The following is a 20,902-nucleotide window of genomic DNA, read 5'->3' on the forward strand; positions in this document are numbered from 1 at the left end:
ATTAGGGAATGTTACACGTGTTTAGCCAGGAAAGCCTCATTAATTTAAATGTTTTAATTAAAAGCTGAGGGAATTATAAGGGAATGTTACACTTGTTTAGCCAGGATAGCGTCACTGAGTCTAAAGGTTTTCGTAGGGTCATGCCAAATGTTTGCAGTAGGGGGCGATGTTGACGGACGGACACATTAATCTGTTGGTGGTCTGGTCCATTTCGTTCCTACCAGTATAACAAAACTCCTGTGTACGACTGTCCAAGCTCTTTGCAAGTAAGTGGGTGGCTCTGAAAAGAGCCGTTGTTGTGGTGGTAGAGGCGGCGGCGCGTTCACTTCTTTGCCTGAGAGGTCTTCTTGGGCAGCAGCACGGCCTGGATGTTGGGCAGCACACCGCCCTGGGCGATAGTCACGCCGCCCATGAGCTTGTTGAGCTCCTCGTCGTTTCGCACGGCGAGCTGCAGGTGTCGGGGGATGATCCTCGTCTTCTTGTTGTCGCGGGCGGCATTGCCAGCCAGCTCGAGGATCTCGGCAGAAAGGTACTCGAGCACGGCGGCCAGGTAGACGGGTGCTCCAGCGCCGACCCGCTGGGCGTAATTGCCCTTGCGGAGCAGCCTGTGAACGCGACCCACGGGGAACTGCAGGCCGGCGCGGGAAGAGCGGGACTTTGCCTTGGCGCGAGACTTGCCACCGGTCTTGCCGCGTCCAGACATTGTTAAGGGACCTAGGATGCAAAAAGCACTGGAGACAAAGTACGAACGATTTGTGACGTTGACACGCACCACCGGAGCGGCTTTTATAGCGGAGACGAGGATCGTAGAGCGCGCCGCTGCTGATTGGCTCCTCTCGGTCGAGTCCCGCCCTCTCCTTGAGCCACCAATAAAAAGCCGGGACGCGAGGATTCGATGTTGACTTTAATTATTTGTATCCATATATATTTTAATGCGGACACGCATCTTATGAATGAAACAATGCGATACACGTACTTAATAGGTTCAAGTTTTAAGCATGATAGAGTTAATTTATGGGCACGTGCTGGCAAGTCAAACTTATAAGCGGATTCCGCAAATATCAATGTATTATTGATTATAATCATCATTTTGAGGGACCGCATTGGTTATAAGAAATCATTGTGATAGCCTTGAGCTCGTGCTTGATCGCCCACGTGCCTATACGGTGTATATATATTTTCCTTTAACCGCCTGTTCGGGCAATGCCTAAAAATATATGTGCGTGAATAATTCAGTCTCTTAGTTTGCAAAATGTGAACTTCTTATCAGCTCGGGCTTGAAACAACATAAACCAATATCTTTGGGTTTAATAGTTAATATATTTAACCAAAATAACCCTTTTGTTGTACATTATGTAAACATGGTTTCCCAACGCTTATATACGACACCAACGTGTGATGTTGAAAAATATGAGCGGCGGGGTATAGAAAATGAACTTCATTGTCGCTTACGCCTGACGACTCGTGAGAGCCGTGACCAGCAAACGAAGGTTTCCGGCACCCGAACTTTGAAGGACACACATGAAAGCGTTTTCATGAGTAAGTGGTGGCTCTGAAAAGAGCCTTTGTGTTGTGCTTTGAGGGCCGAGCTGGGCGTTCAAGCGCGCTCGCCACGAATGCGGCGGGCGAGCTGAATGTCCTTGGGCATGATGGTGACGCGCTTGGCGTGGATGGCGCACAGGTTGGTGTCCTCGAAGAGCGCGACAAGGTACGCTTCGCTGGCCTCCTGCAGAGCCATGACAGCGGAGCTCTGGAAGCGCAGGTCGGTCTTGAAGTCCTGCGCGATCTCCCTGACGAGGCGCTGGAAGGGCAGTTTGCGGATGAGCAGCTCGGTGGACTTCTGGTAGCGGCGGATCTCGCGCAGAGCGACGGTGCCGGGCCTGTAGCGGTGAGGCTTCTTGACGCCGCCCGTGGCCGGAGCGCTCTTTCGGGCCGCCTTGGTGGCGAGTTGCTTGCGGGGGGCCTTGCCGCCCGTGGACTTGCGAGCCGTCTGCTTGGTGCGAGCCATGGCTTGGTGAGGGCAAAGATTCTCACAGGCGGGGAGAAGGCGGCTTATGTAGCCCAGAGCGCGCGCTCACTGGTCAGCGGAGTCGTGACGTGCGAAGAAGGGGAGCGTGCTGATTGGTTGGCAGCGTGCAATGATCTCGAGTCGTCAACTCTTCTTAATCAACAAAATGTTCACAGTTTGGATCATTTCAGAATGCCGCATCACGATGCAGTAGTACCCTTTGAGCGCCGTCGATGTCTTTAACGGATGTTATTTTCTCAAGCAAACACCTTTCCGAAAACAACTTTACAGTGCTCTGCATGATCTAAATAAAGTGTTAAGAAACTGCACTTCATTGGAAACAGTAATACGTAAAAATGTCGGAAAGAGGTGATCACAGGAATAGATATATATTCTCTTGGCATTGAGATGATGATCAATTATACTGCACGAGTCATCCATGCTAGGCGCTTACTTTTACATATATGTACACGTGCAAAATGTTAGTTCCTGCCCGAAAATACAACCACGAATTAAATATATTGCATTGCAAGGTTTTGGCGCCAAACATCCAATGTAATATCTGAATGGGCTGCAGATGAAATCAATGGACAAACAAGTCCAAGAAATGCCTGCTGGTGAATATGATGTGCCATGAATATTGTTATCGCTTTTATTCACGTGGAAACATGTTAAAATGCGTTCGATCTCTCCACTTCACTCAATGAGCGAACAATGTCCCCGCGTGAACCGGGGCTTTGTTGGAAGTTTCGTTTTGTACTCCTGCTAGGACTGGTACAAGCAGGTTCGTTGAGGTGGGTGGCTCTGAAAAGAGCCTTTGTAATTAATGGTGGAGTCGAGGCTTCACTTGGAGCTTGTGTACTTGGTGACGGCCTTGGTGCCCTCCGACACGGCGTGCTTGGCCAGCTCGCCGGGGAGCAGCAGTCGCACTGCGGTCTGGATCTCCCGAGAAGTGATGGTGGAGCGCTTGTTGTAGTGCGCCAGGCGGGACGCCTCGGAAGCGATGCGCTCGAAGATGTCGTTGACGAACGAGTTCATGATGCTCATTGCCTTGGACGAAATGCCGGTATCGGGGTGCACCTGCTTCATCACCTTGTAGATGTAAATGGCGTAGCTCTCCTTCCTGCGGTGGCGTCGCTTCTTGCCATCCTTGCGCGTAGCCTTGGTCACAGCCTTCTTGGAGCCCTTCTTGGGAGCAGGAACCTTGGCCGGCCCAGCGCTCTTTGATGCGGGAGGATCGGGCATGTCGACGCGTTGTAGGCAGCTTCAGGTCAGAACAGACGGGAAGCGAATGTGGATGTCGGTCGCGCGTTGAGCTCCTTTTATAGGAGGCGAGATGCAAATCAGAGGATCGTAGTGCGCGGCGCTGCTGAGTGGCTCTTTTAGTACCATCCCTCTCCATCAGCGTCCAATGAGAAATGCGGACGCGATGTTCACTTTAATATCGATTTTTACTGCAAATATAACACAATGTAATGTCCAAACATGTATATTAGTGAATTGCAGCCATGGCATTGCCTTTGTTTTAAAAAGGATGACGAGAATACCCAATACAGTATATTGTGTTTTGAGCGTGGGTTTTTTTGTTTCTTACGAGGGATTGTTTCACCACTCGTCTAATACGGCGCACGGGCGTTTTATGAACGCAATTTGGAAAAATACAAGCGCTCGGTGAAATACCAGAAATGGGTACTGTATTAACGCGTTCAAGAATCACGCCTTGTTAAATGTGACGTGTCGCGAATACCTTGATTTCTTTCATTCATGTGCAAGCAGATGAAGATTCGCCAACTCAACAAGCAAACGTCCACCACGCTCACGAGGAATTGGCGCGCAACAACCCAGGACATGTGCTCCATTTAGAAAGTGTTTGGCAACACTGGCGCAAGCAGTTTCGAAGAGGTGGGTGGCTCTGAAAAGAGCCTTTGGGTTGGCTTAGTGTGCGAGAGATGGGCGCTCAGCCTCCGAAGCCGTAGAGAGTGCGGCCCTGGCGCTTGAGGGCGTAGACCACGTCCATGGCGGTGACGGTCTTGCGCTTGGCGTGCTCCGTGTAGGTGACGGCGTCGCGGATGACGTTCTCAAGGAAGACCTTCAGGACGCCGCGGGTCTCCTCGTAGATGAGGCCCGAGATGCGCTTCACACCGCCGCGGCGAGCGAGGCGGCGGATGGCGGGCTTGGTGATGCCCTGGATGTTGTCGCGCAGCACCTTGCGATGGCGTTTTGCGCCTCCCTTGCCGAGCCCCTTACCGCCTTTACCGCGTCCAGACATTCCGACTACTTCTGACAAAGCTCGCGAGAGACTGCGCGCTCAGCTTGCAGCAGCAGCCGCCTTTATACCCGAAGCGTGGTGACGTCACCGACCACCCCTGCCCTCCGCGATGGCTCCGCCTTAAACCTTAGACCTTTAACCTCTGTGACGAAGAAAACCCTCCACCGTCGTCAATAACACTTCCTTGACATGTATAATATGCGACGTTTTGGGCAATGACCCTTCTTCGAAGCACTCTGTAATGATATTGGCACACCCGCAGCGAACGCGAGAGGAACGCGATCTGTTGCAAGATTGCACGTGGAGTGAATAATCGGTGTAAGGTCTTGTTTTCAAGTGAACAAGATGAACTAACTTTATAATCGTGTGAAGCTAAACGGCTTCCAACACAATAGTTGAGTGAACGTCACCAACTAGTTCTCCCAAAGTAAGAAAGACATTGCAAACAATGCGATATTTACGTATAGAAATTAATTTTAATAGAGAAGTTTAGATGGTGCACCGCAATGTTTACAAAACAAAGTGAAAAGGCGAGAACGAGCGAATGAAGGCAAATTGAGTAAAGCTGTCTGGAATCAATACCTTTTTAGACTAAATTCCATATTTGGCACCAGTAACATGATGACGGAATGAAGAGGTGCAACACATAATTCGGACGTCGCTGAGATTACTCTGCACTCCGTTCGAGTGAGGGAGCTGCCACCCGCCTCGCCTGTGTTTGTGATCCCTGCTTTCGGGCTCGATTACTCCCATCACATCAATGCTTAAAACACATCGAGTGGGTAAAATGTTATAGTTAATTTGGCGAATGTACGTAACTTATCCAATCTACACAAATCCTCACGATTGAACTGCACCAAGCGTCGAGCTCCTTGATCAGGGCCGAGGCAAGGCGAGCAACCATCGCCACGCCGTAAATGGGTTTGACTTACAGAATATGGCACGCATTCAACAGCAACGTAATACACTGTCATGTGTTACCGATGAACTAATGGAAGCGCAGCAGCATCTGGTTCACTTTTTTAACTAAGTGGGTGGCTCTGAAAAGAGCCGTTGAGGTGGAGTGAATCGAGCGTCGTCCGATCGGATTCACTTCTTTGGCGCAGTCTTCTTGGGCTTGGCCGCGGCCTTCTTGGGCTTGGCCACCTTGGGTTTGGCGGCCTTGGCCTTGACGGTCTTGGGCTTAGCGACCTTGGGCTTCGCAGCCTTGGGCTTGGCTGGGCTCTTCGCCGCCTTCTTGGGCTTAACAGCCAACTTCACCTTTTTGGGGCTCTTGGCCGCCTTGGCAGCCGCGGGCTTCTTTGCTTTCTTGGGAGACTTCTTGGGCGCGGTCTTCTTGGCTGCCGCGGGCTTTGTGGTGCCACAGCGACGGGGCCGCTCGGCCGAGCCAGGGAGCCGCCCGGCTTCCACCGCCGCACTGCCCCCCATCACCCCCCCCACATAAACACGCACCCGCACCCACGTAGGGCCTCGTGGTCGGGTCACCTACCCTGAGTTTTCACCCGAGGGCCCCCTAGGGGGGTTACCCCACGGTTTCTCAGGGCCAGGGAATTGGACAGGACCCTTCCCAGGCCAAGTAACACTGCGGCGCCGTGGGCGGATTTGAGATCGCACGACCACGGCGAGCTCAGAGAGCCCCGCAGTTAGAAACGCATACAAACACAAACACGGGTCAGCAAGGCAGATAGCTGGGATCAGGACCCGGGACGACTGATTGGTCGAAAGTTCAAAGGCCGGCGGGATCGCAAAAGAGCGGGAAATCCTAGGCTCAGGATTGGTCGAGAGACCAAGGCGGTCGGGACGGGGGCTCCTAGCCTTTGATGTGAATAGTTTAAAAGAAAACGCAGGGGCAGTAGGGAACTCTCTTCTTCTGGAGTTTGACACGGGGTCAGCGACGAAGGAGTCATCGGGCGAGCCGCTAGATTGTCTGCAGGACGATCTGAGCGCCGCAAGGTCACCAAGGACTACAGACGGTATCGTGTTGCGCGCCTTACAACACCTCAGAGCGGAGGGTAGGATCCGTAGGAGAGGGTTAGTTCGGGGTAAGGACGAGTAGGAAAGCGGTTTAGCAGAGAGCGCAGCATAGAATAGGGCTACACGGCACCAGAGTGTGGGTTAGAAGCGCCTTGCTGTCCCGCACACACACACGGGTGGCTCGGTTGGTTAGCAAGGGCTAATAAAATCTCGAGCGTAGTAACAAAACCGTGTTGTTGGGTGTTTTTGGAACGTGGTATTAGCGTGCACTGCATTCGCGAGTGTGTGGTCGTTGTACGCATAAAGGCCGTGGTCTCTGTACGATTGTGCGGGTACGGAGGTGTGTGCGTTAACGCCCGGGGAGAGCACTTTTGGTGTGTTGGCGTGACTACGCAGCCGTGTGAGAGGAGAATCGTCCTTGTACGATATTTGTGTTGACGTGCACGCGCGAGTGGGGGAGGGGACGAGTCGTCGTGTCGGCGTGTGCCCCGCTTGCGTGCGCTCGTTACTTGCGTAAGCTCTCGGCGTGCGTAATCGGCGTGCCCAAGGTGCGCGATCGTAACGTGGGCGGCCAGCGCGGCGCAGAGCGGCGCAGGAGTGGGTATCGCGTGTGGAGCTGTATGCGTGTGTGCGCGCACGTTCACGACGTGTGTAACACAGGTGCGCGATCCTAACGTGAGTGGTCAGGGTTGGGTGAGTGCCGTGCAGAGCTGTGTGTGGGTGTGCGCGTGCGTGGTTATCCATGCCTGCTACGCGGACCCGCGGTGGAGGGGAATCCTCGGGTGACGGCTCCCACACCCTGGGTGAGGAGCCTAGCGGCGGTTCGCTTAGCAGCGGGGGGGCGATTGATGATGTTAGTCCGGCCGTTAGTATTATCGAGGGAGGGATCTCGGGGGCTAGCGACCCCCACAAATTGGTGTCGGAAGCGGTACGGACCCCCGCGTTACCTCACGCTAAAATAAGACTGATATTTACCGGCCGGGGGGCCCCTTCGTGGAAGGCATTCGCCCGAAATCTCTTAGGGGCCAAGGAAATTAATGGATGGACGGACGCGCAGGCAGTACGTCAACTTAATATGAATCTTGATGGGCGGGCAGCCGATTTTGTAGAAGCGTTACCCGCGAGCGCACAGACACAGCTAGAGGAGCTGATGCGCCGACTCGATCAGCGTTTTGGCACACGTGACGAGGAGGAAGCAAAATCGGCCTTAGAGGCGCGCCGTCGCCAACCTGGCGAAGATCTCCGTGATTACGCCGAGGATGTGCGCGAGTTAACAAAGATCGCACGCCCGGGGTACGCAACTGAGGTTATTGAGGAACTGGCCGCCGAGAAAATCCAGCGGTACCTGTCTCGCACGGCGTGGTGGCAGCCAGACATGAGCTGCCCACGTCTTCCCTTTAACACCCTTGTCGAGCGCGCACGTAAGTGTGAAAGAATTCACAGCGAACGCGCGCAGCTCCGGGGGCTGGGACGAGAGCGCGCCATTGCGAGCCTGCTCTCGGAAGACGAGGAGGAGGAACAGGAGCTCGCGAGGACGGTAAGGGGACGGGAAAGAGAACCTCCCGTGTCCCGCGAGACAACCCCGGGTTGGGTAGCTGGGTTACAGACCGGCATGGGAGATATAGCCGGCCAGGTAACCCAGGTGCAATCCTCCGTTGAGACCATCCGATCCGAAATGGGGGACCTAGACTCCGCGGTAGGAGGGCTAACTGGAAGGATAGCCCGACTAGAAGCAGAGTATGAGCAACAGCGCACGGGGGGAGGAGGGAGTGGGCAGAAAGTTCGCCACAGAGCCGCCACTCCTCCCAGGACGTGTTATGTGTGCGACCGTCGAGGGCATCTCATGAGGGACTGCCCTCAGCTCGCCCGTGCGAGGCCGATGCATAGGTCAAACACTAAGCCCCCCCTAGAGAGGGGACCACCGGGGGATGAAATCGACGTGGACCCGACCCAAACCAGCTGTAATAATAATGGCGAGCGAGTGATCCATAAACAGGTTACAACGACAACACCCAAGGGCGCAGGGACCTCGGGCGATTGGCTGCGGGAGCTGGTGGCAGGGATAACGGGAGCCACGTCGCTGGTGGAAGGCCAGGTGAACGGGCAGCGCACCCGGATCCTGTTGGACACGGGCGCCGTGGCCTCTCTCATGAGCGCCGCGCACTGCAGCATGCTCGGGGTGGACGTGGGCTGCCTGCAGGCCCCGGATCGCGCGCTGCACACGGCAAGCGGAGCCGGGATGGGGTTGCTGGGGAAGGTCTCCCTCGAGGTCCGTCTAGGAAACCAGGTGTGCACACAGGAATTCTACGTTTCGAGTGTGTTGTGCCACGAGTGCATTGCAGGAACGGACCTCCTGGAAAAGTTGGGACTTAACGTACAGCCCCGGCAACGATGCGCTACGGTGGAGGGCAGCGGGGAGCGGATTCCGTTCCTAGGACAGGAGCCGAATCGCCCACGCTTCACACCCGTGGCCGCTACGCTGGTGTCGGCCGTCACCATCGGGCCTCTCGCCGAGATGCTGGTGCCAGTGGCAACCCTCTCCACCGACCCAACCCACCGACCATCGGGCGAGGTAATGCTGACTCCTCACCCGGAGTTGGCATCGCGATACGGGGTGGTAGGGTCAGCCACACTGGTAAACGCAGATGGGGGCCGGCTGTTTATACGTGTGTTTAACCCACACAGTACCCCGGCAATGATACGACGACGCACCCCGGTAGCCACCGTACACCCCCTGCACGCTCGCCACTCGAACGACTCGGTGTTCGCACTCTGGGCGGAGGACCCTGGCCGCCCCGAGGACAGCCAGGATCTGGCCTGGCGGGTCGGCCCGACCCCCCGAGCCGAGATTGTTCCCCTGCAGGATGCGTTACATGTGCCTTGGGCAGCCTTACCTAAGGGGGAGGCCGATCAGCTGCGCGGGTTATTGCGGGAGTACGCCGACGTGTTCAGTGAGCACGATTCGGACGTGGGCCGGACCGACCTGGTCAAGCACCAAATTGACACAGGTGCAGCCCGACCCATCAAACTCCCCGCATACCGAGTGGGCGCGCCTGAACGGACCCAGATCAAAGAGGCAGTCACGGATATGCTACGCGATAACATAATCCAGCCCTCCGCGAGCCCTTGGTCTGCCCCGGTGGTACTGGTAACGAAAAAGGACGGATCGACTCGGTTCTGCGTTGATTACCGAAAATTGAACGCAGTCACCCTCGGCGACGCTTTTCCCATCCCACGCATCGACGACACCTTCGACAGTCTCGCAGGAGCGCGGTATTTTTCCACCCTCGATCTGGCGTCCGGTTACTGGCAGGTGGAGATGACGGAGGAGGATCGGCCAAAAACAGCATTCACCACCCCGATGGGCCTGTTTGAGTTTCGAGTGTTGCCGTTCGGACTCACTAACGCGCCCGCGACGTTCCAGCGGTTGATGGAGTTGGTGATGCGGGGCTTGCAGTGGGAACAGTGCCTGATTTACCTGGACGACGTAATAGTGTTCAGTAGGTCGCTGTCCGAACACTGGTCCAGGCTGCGGGAAGTATTCCAGCGACTGCGAGCAGCCCATCTCAAGCTCAAGCCACGTAAGTGTTACATTGCGCAACGCGAGGTGGGGTACCTCGGACACCGAGTCAGCGAGGCAGGGGTGAGCACCGATCCCGAGAAGGTGCGTGCCGTAGTGGATTGGCCGCGGCCGAGGAACCTGACGGAGATCAGGTCATTCTTGGGACTCGCCACTTATTACCGTCGATTTGTAAAGGGATTCAGTGAGATTGCACGCCCCCTCACCCAACTCACCTCCCCTAAGAACCCCTATCAGTGGTCGGAGGCCTGCCAGACGGCTTTCACCACACTCAAAGACCACCTCACCCACACCCCCACCTTGGCTTTCCCAGATTTCACCACCGATTTTATTTTGGACACTGACGCCTGCAGCAGTGGGCTGGGCGCGGTGCTGTCGCAAGTGCAGGGTGGGACGGAGCGGGTCATCGCATACGCCAGTCGGACCCTGAGCGGGGCCGAACTGAACTATTGTGTAACCCGTCAGGAACTGTATGCTGTAATTTTCGCGTGTAAACAGTTCCGACCGTACTTGTACGGCAGGAAATGTCGTGTGCGCACCGATCATTATGCACTGCAGTTCCTCCTTACATTCAAGGAACCGCGGGGGCAGATGGCTCGATGGCTGGCGCAGCTGCAGGAGTACAACCTGCAGATCGAGTACCGAGCGGGGCGAACACACGCGAACGCGGACGCCTTGTCAAGACGGCCCGCGGTGCGCGCTGAGACGAGGGAGGGAGACGCCTGCCCGTGCTTCACGGGGGGACGCTGCCGCCAGGCAGCAGAACCCAAGGAGCGCGCGGAAACTAAACTCCCCCCCCCGAGAGAGAGTGCAGTGTGCGCCGCAGGAACCCCTGCAGAAGGAGCCCGGGGACAGACGGATCATCCCACCCCAACCGGGCGGATCCAAGAGGATGTCGGCTGCGCCTTCCCGGGCTTGGACGACGAGCAGCTGCGACAAACCCAGCAGCGGGATCCGGATCTGGCGGCGGTGGAGGCGGCACTGCGAGAGAGGAAGGATGCACTACCAGGGCCCTGGAGCGGTTTGTATGCCCGGTTGTGTGTAGAAAACGGGGTGGTGAGGGAACTGGCCGACGCTGGGCAGCCGGGGTGCATCTGCGTTCCCGCCCATGTGCGACCCCAACTACTACGACTGGTACACGACCACCCGCTCGGGGGCCATGATGGGGAACGGCGCACCCGGGAGACTCTGCGTCGCCAGTATCTCTGGCCTAAATTAGCGCAAGATGTGGCCGCCTGGGTGCAGGGCTGCCGGGCCTGTCAGCAGTGTGGGCAAAAGCCGGCGAGGTACCAGGTACCCCTGAGGCCGTTCCGAGTCAGTCGGACGAATCAGTTGGTCGGAATCGACCTGCAGGGGCCCTTTCCACGATCCCACCGGGGCAACCGATATATTCTTGTAGCGGTGGAGTACTTCACCCGCTACCCCGTGGCGGTGGCTATCCCGGATAAAACAGCCCTCGTAGTGGCCCGGGCCTTCGTGGAAAACTACGTACTTAAGTGCGGGATCCCCGAACGAGTCATTACCGACCAGGGTAGTGAATTCGAGGCCGAACTATTCCAGGCGCTGTGCCGAGAGTTCGGGATCCAGAAGGACCGAACCACGGCATATCACCCCCAGGCGAACGGGATGGTAGAGAGGATGAACCAGACTCTGGCCGGGAAGCTTAAACGCATGGCGGCCGCGAATCAACAGGACTGGGACGAACACCTCCCCTATGCCCTGTTCGCCTACACCACCGCCGTTCACACATCTACAGGACAGACCCCGTTCCTAATGATGTTTGGTCGCGAGTCTCGCCTGCCCGCAGATCTGCTGTTCGGTGTCCCTCCGCCGCAACGGGAGGAAGGGAGCCACCCCATGGAGCACTTGCTGGAGACCCTGCGAGAGGCCAGGGGCCGAGCCTACCCGCACGGAGAGGCCGCGCACCAGCGGCAAGAGCAGGGCGCCCGACCCCGTATGGAGCCCCCCTTCTACACTGCGGGCTCCGAGGTGTGGCTGTACACTCCCCGCGTCGGTGCCGGACAGGTGGGGAAGCTGACCACCTACTGGCGAGGACCCTGGATTGTGAGACGGCAGATCTCACCATGGACGGTGCTGATTCAGGGAGGAGAGAGGGGCCGGGAGATGGTGGTCAACATCCGCCGACTGAAGCCGTGGCGAGCAGCCCCCGAGGGGGGGAGCCCCGCCGTCCAAGTACCCCGAAACCCCGGGGTCCCCCCACCCCCCGTGCCCGGGGGCCTCGCGCAGTATATGGGCCCCACGGAGCCCCGGGCTCCGAGGGGCCCCGGGCGGGGCCGGGGGCGACGAGGACGGCGACCCTTAAACCCCACCGCCTCTGAGTTTGTCCCCCAGCCCGCAGGTGCCGGAGACCGAGGGGAGCCGTTGGAATGGAGGAGGAGACCACCGCCGGAGCCCCAGGAGACGGAGCCGCCACCCCCGAGGCCAGCCACAAGGGCCGGGCGAATCCCGCGGACCCCGCGGCGATACCTCGTGGGGGCAACCCAGGCGAGGTGCTCCAGTCAACCCGGGACGGGGACTGGCACCCCGGGGGGCTATGTGGTGCCACAGCGACGGGGCCGCTCGGCCGAGCCAGGGAGCCGCCCGGCTTCCACCGCCGCACTGCCCCCCATCACCCCCCCCACATAAACACGCACCCGCACCCACGTAGGGCCTCGTGGTCGGGTCACCTACCCTGAGTTTTCACCCGAGGGCCCCCTAGGGGGGTTACCCCACGGTTTCTCAGGGCCAGGGAATTGGACAGGACCCTTCCCAGGCCAAGTAACACTGCGGCGCCGTGGGCGGATTTGAGATCGCACGACCACGGCGAGCTCAGAGAGCCCCGCAGTTAGAAACGCATACAAACACAAACACGGGTCAGCAAGGCAGATAGCTGGGATCAGGACCCGGGACGACTGATTGGTCGAAAGTTCAAAGGCCGGCGGGATCGCAAAAGAGCGGGAAATCCTAGGCTCAGGATTGGTCGAGAGACCAAGGCGGTCGGGACGGGGGCTCCTAGCCTTTGATGTGAATAGTTTAAAAGAAAACGCAGGGGCAGTAGGGAACTCTCTTCTTCTGGAGATTGGACACGGGGTCAGCGACGAAGGAGTCATCGGGCGAGCCGCTAGATTGTCTGCAGGACGATCTGAGCGCCGCAAGGTCACCAAGGACTACAGACGGTATCGTGTTGCGCGCCTTACAACACCTCAGAGCGGAGGGTAGGATCCGTAGGAGAGGGTTAGTTCGGGGTAAGGACGAGTAGGAAAGCAGTTTAGCAGAGAGCGCAGCATAGAATAGGGCTACACGGCACCAGAGTGTGGGTTAGAAGCGCCTTGCTGTCCCGCACACACACACGGGTGGCTCGGTTGGTTAGCAAGGGCTAATAAAATCTCGAGCGTAGTAACAAAACCGTGTTGTTGGGTGTTTTTGGAACGTGGTATTAGCGTGCACTGCATTCGCGAGTGTGTGGTCGTTGTACGCATAAAGGCCGTGGTCTCTGTACGATTGTGCGGGTACGGAGGTGTGTGCGTTAACGCCCGGGGAGAGCACTTTTGGTGTGTTGGCGTGACTACGCAGCCGTGTGAGAGGAGAATCGTCCTTGTACGATATTTGTGTTGACGTGCACGCGCGAGTGGGGGAGGGGACGAGTCGTCGTGTCGGCGTGTGCCCCGCTTGCGTGCGCTCGTTACTTGCGTAAGCTCTCGGCGTGCGTAATCGGCGTGCCCAAGGTGCGCGATCGTAACGTGGGCGGCCAGCGCGGCGCAGAGCGGCGCAGGAGTGGGTATCGCGTGTGGAGCTGTATGCGTGTGTGCGCGCACGTTCACGACGTGTGTAACACAGGTGCGCGATCCTAACGTGAGTGGTCAGGGTTGGGTGAGTGCCGTGCAGAGCTGTGTGTGGGTGTGCGCGTGCGTGGTTATCCATGCCTGCTACGCGGACCCGCGGTGGAGGGGAATCCTCGGGTGACGGCTCCCACACCCTGGGTGAGGAGCCTAGCGGCGGTTCGCTTAGCAGCGGGGGGGCGATTGATGATGTTAGTCCGGCCGTTAGTATTATCGAGGGAGGGATCTCGGGGGCTAGCGACCCCCACAGCTTCTTCACCTTCTTGGCTGCCGCGGGCTTTTTAGCTGCGGGCTTTGCCGTTGACGACTTGGGCTTCGCCTTTGCGGCAGCCTTTTCCTTGTTGAGTTTGAAAGAGCCAGACGCGCCGCTGCCCTTCACTTGCGCCACGGCGTCTTTGGCCACGAGCTTCTTGATGGCCAACTTCACGCGGGCATTGTTCTTCTCCACGTCGTATCCTCCGGCAGCAAGCGACTTTTTGAGCGCAGGAAGAGACACGCCGTTCCTCTCCTTGCTGCTGGCCAGAGCCTTGAGGATGAGCTCGGACACGCTGGGGCCGACCTTCTTGGCCTTTGGAGCGGCGCGCTTCTTCTTGGGGCTTTTAGGCGCTGAAGTAGCCGCAGCTGGTGGTTGAGCAGGAGCAGTTTCCGCCATCTCAAGACGTCGCTTTTATCGCCTCGCCTCTTTGAAATCGAAATCAGCGCTCTCACGAATTCGAAACGAGTGTTCTCCAGGCCCGAGGTTATTATAGAAGCGGCGTACTGAATGCGGACGTCGCTGAGATCATCCAGAACTCAGCTCTGGTGAGGGAGTTGTAGGGGTCGGCACGGTTTGAACCGACTCAAACTGGTTTCAAATTGAGCAATCCAAACCAAACCAGCGACGACTGAACCAAACCAAACCAAAACCAAACCAAACTAAGCTAAACCAAACCTCTTAAGTTGGCTTGAACCAAACTAGTTTGAGCCGGTTCCACCCTGTCCGAGCCAAACCGAGTCGGTTTTCGTAGCCCCAAACCAAACCGAACCAGTTCAAACAGAGCCAAACCAAACCGATTTGGTTCGGTTCAAACCGCGGTTTGGTGGTTTGAGCCAAACCGTGCCGACCCCTAGGGAGTTGCCACCATACTCACTGTGTTTATCACGCCTGCCTTTGGGCTCGATTACTCCCGTAACGTTCATACTTACATGCATCTAGTTGATACATTATCACGAAGATCACTTCTTTAATGTACGTTACTTATGCAATATACGACAATGCTCACGATATAAATTATAATTCAAAACAAGTGAACAACCAACATTTGGGAGACATTGTTCGGTCAGGGCATGATATGACGATTGTCGGTTTTCAAAAGTGTTACTGATGAACACTATTTAAAACGCACTCGAATTTTTTGCAAGACAAGATGCTTCAACAGACTACTCATATTTAATTCCAACGAAATATTTTCTATTTAAGTTTTGCCTCGCGCGCTCGCGATTCCTCCTCTCGCGCTATGGTGAGGACTGCGCGCCATGTCAACAGTCCCTTGTCACCGAACTTTTAACTGGACGTTTTAATCGAACTTTGAAATGAATACATATATGGATTTTCAGATGGACAACAAACTGAAGAAAATTACTCAAAATTAACCGACATTAAATAGAAAGTTTAACATTTTACGTGGCAAGAGGTGAGTAGCTCACGCACTGCAGAAGGGTCGCGCGCCTTGAACAAGATCGAGGCACGGTGCACAATCATCACCACTCAAATTCAACTCAAGTGACTCTGCAGTCGAATGTTTAAAGAAAATATATAATCTTACGTTTAATGCACCGACAGAGTTGATATTCTAGGAGCGCAGGATGGTTCATCCGATGGGTTGTTTTTACTGCAATAAGTAACACGTATTTACTGCACTAAGTAACACGAATGAGTAATCATTGGAAAGATGTTATTAACCATGTAAAAAATATTTAACTACACATATTTGTACCATCTTATTTGACAAGTAATATTATACTTTACCGAGTGTTGACATCCCCAGCGTTTACCAGTACTTTTTTGCTTACTATCAGCTAACACCGGCCACAACCCTGAGCTGATGTGCTCATTTGATCCCTTTTCTGACCGCTCAAAAAGAGCGAGTTTTATTCTTTAAAAAACACGATTCTTTCTTCCAATAGGCATCCCAATTTATTCTAAACCATGTTCCATGATTGATGCAATGTTGGAATGCTGCTCAAATACCGTTCCTAAATTAGACATAAAGGGTATCTGGAATGAGCAGAGCATTCGTTTAATTGCGAGCAATTTGGGACGAGGGCAACTCGACGACGGTGTCCTTATTAAACAGGACCCTGCGGGGTGGGCTGGTAGGAACGAATAACCAAATAATATAAACATAATGTATTATTACACTTGTTAAGCCAGGAAAGCCCCACTGAGTCAAAAGGTTTTTGTAGGGTCCTGCCAAGTGTTTGCAGTAGGGGGCGATGTTGCTACACCTAATCGGACGATACGAAGGGAGAGATTGAGGCCTAGTTCTAGGCTTTAGGCCTAGCTGTATGCTTTAGGGCGCTGTGAGTTAATTTTTAATTTAAATGATTTAATGATTCATGTAAAAGCTTTAAATTTAAATGTTTCTATTTAAAAACATGAGGGAATGTAACATTGTTAAACATAACTCCCTTTCACACACGCGGGGGTACGACACGAATGGAGAGTTTCAGGCCTAGTTCTAGGCTTTAGGCCTAGCTGTAGGCTTTAGGGCGCTGTGAGTTTTTTTTTTAATTTCAAAGTTTTAATTAAAAGCTATCTCAGGGAATTATTAGGGCGATGTTAGTTGTTTTATTTAATTTCAAAGTTTTAATTAAAAGCTATCTCAGGGAATTATTAGGGAATGTTACACGTGTTTAGCCAGGAAAGCCTCATTAATTTAAATGTTTTAATTAAAAGCTGAGGGAATTATAAGGGAATGTTACACTTGTTTAGCCAGGATAGCGTCACTGAGTCAAGGTTTTCGTAGGGTCATGCCAAATGTTTGCAGTAGGGGGCGATGTTGACGGACGGACACATTAATCTATTGGTGGTCTGGTCCACTTCGTTCCTACCAGTATAACAAAACTCCTGTGTACGACTGTCCGAGCTCTTTGCAAGTAAGTGGGTGGCTCTGAAAAGAGCCGTTGTTGTGGTGGTAGAGGCGGCGGCGCGTTCACTTCTTTGCCTGAGAGGTCTTCTTGGGCAGCAGCACGGCCTGGATGTTGGGCAGCACACCGCCCTGGGCGATAGTCACGCCGCCCATGAGCTTGTTGAGCTCCTCGTCGTTTCGCACGGCGAGCTGCAGGTGTCGGGGGATGATCCTCGTCTTCTTGTTGTCGCGGGCGGCATTGCCAGCCAGCTCGAGGATCTCGGCAGAAAGGTACTCGAGCACGGCGGCCAGGTAGACGGGTGCTCCAGCGCCGACCCGCTGGGCGTAATTGCCCTTGCGGAGCAGCCTGTGAACGCGACCCACGGGGAACTGCAGGCCGGCGCGGGAAGAGCGGGACTTTGCCTTGGCGCGAGACTTGCCACCGGTCTTGCCGCGTCCAGACATTGTTAAGCGACCTAGGATGCAAAAAGCACTGGAGACAAAGTACGAACGATTTGTGACGTTAACACGCACCACCGGAGCGGCTTTTATAGCGGAGACGAGGATCGTAGAGCGCGCCGCTGCTGATTGGCTCCTCTCGGTCGAGTCCCGCCCTCTCCTTGAGCCACCAATGAAAAGCCGGGACGCGAGGATTCGATGTTGACTTTAATTATTTGTATCCATATATATTTTAATGCGGACACGCATCTTATGAATGAAACAATGCGATACACGTACTTAATAGGTTCAAGTTTTAAGCATGATAGAGTTAATTAATGGGCACGTGCTGGCAAGTCAAACTTATAAGCGGATTCCGCAAATATCAATGTATTATTGATTATAATAATCATTTTGAGGGACCGCATTGGTTATAAGAAATCATTGTGATAGCCTTGAGCTCGTGATTGATCGCCCACGTGCCTATACGGTGTATATATATTTTCCTTTAACCGCCTGTTCGGGCAATGCCTAAAAATATATGTGCGTGAATAATTCAGTCTCTTAGTTTGCAAAATGTGAACTTCTTATCAGCTCGGGCTTGAAACAACATAAACCAATATCTTTGGGTTTAATAGTTAATATATTTCACCAAAATAACCCTTTTGTTGAACATTATGTAAGCATGGTTTCACAACGCTTATATACGACACCAACGTGTGATGTTGAAAAATATGAGCGGCGGGGTATAGAAAATGAACTTCATTGTCGCTTACGCCTGACGACTCGTGAGAGCCGTGACCAGCAAACGAAGGTTTCCGGCACCCGAACTTTGAAGAACACACATGGAAGCGTTTTCATGAGTAAGTGGTGGCTCTGAAAAGAGCCTTTGTGTTGTGCTTTGAGGGCCGAGCTGGGCGTTCAAGCGCGCTCGCCACGAATGCGGCGGGCGAGCTGAATGTCCTTGGGCATGATGGTGACGCGCTTGGCGTGGATGGCGCACAGGTTGGTGTCCTCGAAGAGCGCGACAAGGTACGCTTCGCTGGCCTCCTGCAGAGCCATGACAGCGGAGCTCTGGAAGCGCAGGTCGGTCTTGAAGTCCTGCGCGATCTCCCTGACGAGGCGCTGGAAGGGCAGTTTGCGGATGAGCAGCTCGGTGGACTTCTGGTAGCGGCGGATCTCGCGCAGAGCGACGGTGCCGGGCCTGTAGCGGTGAGGCTTCTTGACGCCGCCCGTGGCCGGAGCGCTCTTTCGGGCCGCCTTGGTGGCGAGTTGCTTGCGGGGGGCCTTGCCGCCCGTGGACTTGCGAGCCGTCTGCTTGGTGCGAGCCATGGCTTGGTGAGGGCAAAGATTCTCACAGGCGGGGAGAAGGCGGCTTATGTAGCCCAGAGCGCGCGCTCACTGGTCAGCGGAGTCGTGACGTGCGAAGAAGGGGAGCGTGCTGATTGGTTGGCAGCGTGCAATGATCTCGAGTCGTCAACTCTTCTTAATCAACAAAATGTTCACAGTTTGGATCATTTCAGAATGCCGCATCACGATGCAGTAGTACCCTTTGAGCGCCGTCGATGTCTTTAACGGATGTTATTTTCTCAAGCAAACACCTTTCCGAAAACAACTTTACAGTGCTCTGCATGATCTAAATAAAGTGTTAAGAAACTGCACTTCATTGGAAACAGTAATACGTAAAAATGTCGGAAAGAGGTGATCACAGGAATAGATATATATTCTCTTGGCATTGAGATGATGATCAATTATACTGCACGAGTCATCCATGCTAGGCGCTTACTTTTACATATATGTACACGTGCAAAATGTTAGTTCCTGCCCGAAAATACAACCACGAATTAAATATATTGCATTGCAAGGTTTTGGCGCCAAACATCCAATGTAATATCTGAATGGGCTGCAGATGAAATCAATGGACAAACAAGTCCAAGAAATGCCTGCTGGTGAATATGATGTGCCATGAATATTGTTATCGCTTTTATTCACGTGGAAACATGTTAAAATGCGTTCGATCTCTCCACTTCACTCAATGAGCGAACAATGTCCCCGCGTGAACCGGGGCTTTGTTGGAAGTTTCGTTTTGTACTCCTGCTAGGACTGGTACAAGCAGGTTCGTTGAGGTGGGTGGCTCTGAAAAGAGCCTTTGTAATTAATGGTGGAGTCGAGGCTTCACTTGGAGCTTGTGTACTTGGTGACGGCCTTGGTGCCCTCCGACACGGCGTGCTTGGCCAGCTCGCCGGGGAGCAGCAGTCGCACTGCGGTCTGGATCTCCCGAGAAGTGATGGTGGAGCGCTTGTTGTAGTGCGCCAGGCGGGACGCCTCGGAAGCGATGCGCTCGAAGATGTCGTTGACGAACGAGTTCATGATGCTCATTGCCTTGGACGAAATGCCGGTATCGGGGTGCACCTGCTTCATCACCTTGTAGATGTAAATGGCGTAGCTCTCCTTCCTGCGGTGGCGTCGCTTCTTGCCATCCTTGCGCGTAGCCTTGGTCACAGCCTTCTTGGAGCCCTTCTTGGGAGCAGGAACCTTGGCCGGCCCAGCGCTCTTTGATGCGGGAGGATCGGGCATGTCGACGCGTTGTAGGCAGCTTCAGGTCAGAACAGACGGGAAGCGAATGTGGATGTCGGTCGCGCGTTGAGCTCCTTTTATAGGAGGCGAGATGCAAATCAGAGGATCGTAGTGCGCGGCGCTGCTGAGTGGCTCTTTTAGTACCATCCCTCTCCATCAGCGTCCAATGAGAAATGCGGACGCGATGTTCACTTTAATATCGATTTTTACTGCAAATATAACACAATGTAATGTCCAAACATGTATATTAGTGAATTGCAGCCATGGCATTGCCTTTGTTTTAAAAAGGATGACGAGAATACCCAATACAGTATATTGTGTTTTGAGCGTGGGTTTTTTTGTTTCTTACGAGGGATTGTTTCACCACTCGTCTAATACGGCGCACGGGCGTTTTATGAACGCAATTTGGAAAAATACAAGCGCTCGGTGAAATACCAGAAATGGGTACTGTATTAACGCGTTCAAGAATCACGCCTTGTTAAATGTGACGTGTCGCGAATACCTTGATTTCTTTCATTCATGTGCAAGCAGATGAAGATTCGCCAACTCAACAAGCAAACGTCCACCACGCTCACGAGGAATTGGCGCGCAACAACCCAGGACATGTGCTCCATTTAGAAAGTGTTTGGCAACACTGGCGCAAGCAGTTTCGAAGAGGTGGGTGGCTCTGAAAAGAGCCTTTGGGTTGGCTTAGTGTGCGAGAGATGGGCGCTCAGCCTCCGAAGCCGTAGAGAGTGCGGCCCTGGCGCTTGAGGGCGTAGACCACGTCCATGGCGGTGACGGTCTTGCGCTTGGCGTGCTCCGTGTAGGTGACGGCGTCGCGGATGACGTTCTCAAGGAAGACCTTCAGGACGCCGCGGGTCTCCTCGTAGATGAGGCCCGAGATGCGCTTCACACCGCCGCGGCGAGCGAGGCGGCGGATGGCGGGCTTGGTGATGCCCTGGATGTTGTCGCGCAGCACCTTGCGATGGCGTTTTGCGCCTCCCTTGCCGAGCCCCTTACCGCCTTTACCGCGTCCAGACATTCCGACTACTTCTGACAAAGCTCGCGAGAGACTGCGCGCTCAGCTTGCAGCAGCAGCCGCCTTTATACCCGAAGCGTGGTGAC

General features: G+C 54.5%; 9 protein-coding genes across 9 annotated transcripts; all 9 read right to left on the reverse strand.

The window, feature by feature from the left end:
* Window positions 1-305: 305 nt before the first annotated feature.
* LOC144733752 (histone H2A-like) lies at window positions 306-718 on the reverse strand. Its single transcript, XM_078615772.1, has one exon. It carries the CDS (start codon window positions 701-703, stop codon window positions 323-325), a length of 381 nt encoding a protein of 126 aa, XP_078471898.1. The 5' UTR covers window positions 704-718; the 3' UTR covers window positions 306-322.
* Window positions 719-1,544: 826 nt separating this feature from the next.
* Window positions 1,545-2,023, reverse strand: LOC144733748 (histone H3). The gene has a single exon (XM_078615769.1). It carries the CDS (start codon window positions 2,006-2,008, stop codon window positions 1,598-1,600), a length of 411 nt encoding a protein of 136 aa, XP_078471895.1. The 5' UTR covers window positions 2,009-2,023; the 3' UTR covers window positions 1,545-1,597.
* A 753-nt stretch (window positions 2,024-2,776) lies between these two features.
* LOC144733749 (histone H2B type 3-B) lies at window positions 2,777-3,820 on the reverse strand. The gene has a single exon (XM_078615770.1). The coding sequence runs from the start codon at window positions 3,251-3,253 to the stop codon at window positions 2,852-2,854; it is 402 nt and encodes a 133-aa protein (XP_078471896.1). The 5' UTR covers window positions 3,254-3,820; the 3' UTR covers window positions 2,777-2,851.
* Window positions 3,821-3,911: 91 nt separating this feature from the next.
* Window positions 3,912-4,302, reverse strand: LOC144733751 (histone H4). Its single transcript, XM_078615771.1, has one exon. The coding sequence runs from the start codon at window positions 4,275-4,277 to the stop codon at window positions 3,966-3,968; it is 312 nt and encodes a 103-aa protein (XP_078471897.1). The 5' UTR covers window positions 4,278-4,302; the 3' UTR covers window positions 3,912-3,965.
* A 437-nt stretch (window positions 4,303-4,739) lies between these two features.
* LOC144733753 (histone H1.4-like) lies at window positions 4,740-14,385 on the reverse strand. Its single transcript, XM_078615773.1, has 3 exons — window positions 13,930-14,385; window positions 12,404-12,410; window positions 4,740-5,617 (listed from the first exon to the last, which is right to left on the reverse strand). Exons 1-3 carry the CDS (start codon window positions 14,320-14,322, stop codon window positions 5,367-5,369), a joined length of 651 nt encoding a protein of 216 aa, XP_078471899.1. The 5' UTR covers window positions 14,323-14,385; the 3' UTR covers window positions 4,740-5,366.
* A 2,436-nt stretch (window positions 14,386-16,821) lies between these two features.
* LOC144733757 (histone H2A-like) lies at window positions 16,822-17,297 on the reverse strand. Its single transcript, XM_078615778.1, has one exon. It carries the CDS (start codon window positions 17,243-17,245, stop codon window positions 16,865-16,867), a length of 381 nt encoding a protein of 126 aa, XP_078471904.1. The 5' UTR covers window positions 17,246-17,297; the 3' UTR covers window positions 16,822-16,864.
* Window positions 17,298-18,086: 789 nt separating this feature from the next.
* On the reverse strand, window positions 18,087-18,564 carry LOC144733754 (histone H3). Its single transcript, XM_078615774.1, has one exon. The coding sequence runs from the start codon at window positions 18,548-18,550 to the stop codon at window positions 18,140-18,142; it is 411 nt and encodes a 136-aa protein (XP_078471900.1). The 5' UTR covers window positions 18,551-18,564; the 3' UTR covers window positions 18,087-18,139.
* A 743-nt stretch (window positions 18,565-19,307) lies between these two features.
* LOC144733755 (histone H2B type 3-B) lies at window positions 19,308-20,362 on the reverse strand. Its single transcript, XM_078615775.1, has one exon. It carries the CDS (start codon window positions 19,793-19,795, stop codon window positions 19,394-19,396), a length of 402 nt encoding a protein of 133 aa, XP_078471901.1. The 5' UTR covers window positions 19,796-20,362; the 3' UTR covers window positions 19,308-19,393.
* Window positions 20,363-20,466: 104 nt separating this feature from the next.
* Window positions 20,467-20,844, reverse strand: LOC144733756 (histone H4). Its single transcript, XM_078615776.1, has one exon. It carries the CDS (start codon window positions 20,817-20,819, stop codon window positions 20,508-20,510), a length of 312 nt encoding a protein of 103 aa, XP_078471902.1. The 5' UTR covers window positions 20,820-20,844; the 3' UTR covers window positions 20,467-20,507.
* Window positions 20,845-20,902: the final 58 nt, after the last annotated feature.

The sequence above is a fragment of the Lampetra planeri genome, chromosome 48 (assembly GCF_965212315.1).
Source record: "Lampetra planeri chromosome 48, kcLamPlan1.2.h2, whole genome shotgun sequence".
In the NCBI taxonomy this organism is placed as follows: Eukaryota; Metazoa; Chordata; class Hyperoartia; order Petromyzontiformes; family Petromyzontidae; genus Lampetra; species Lampetra planeri.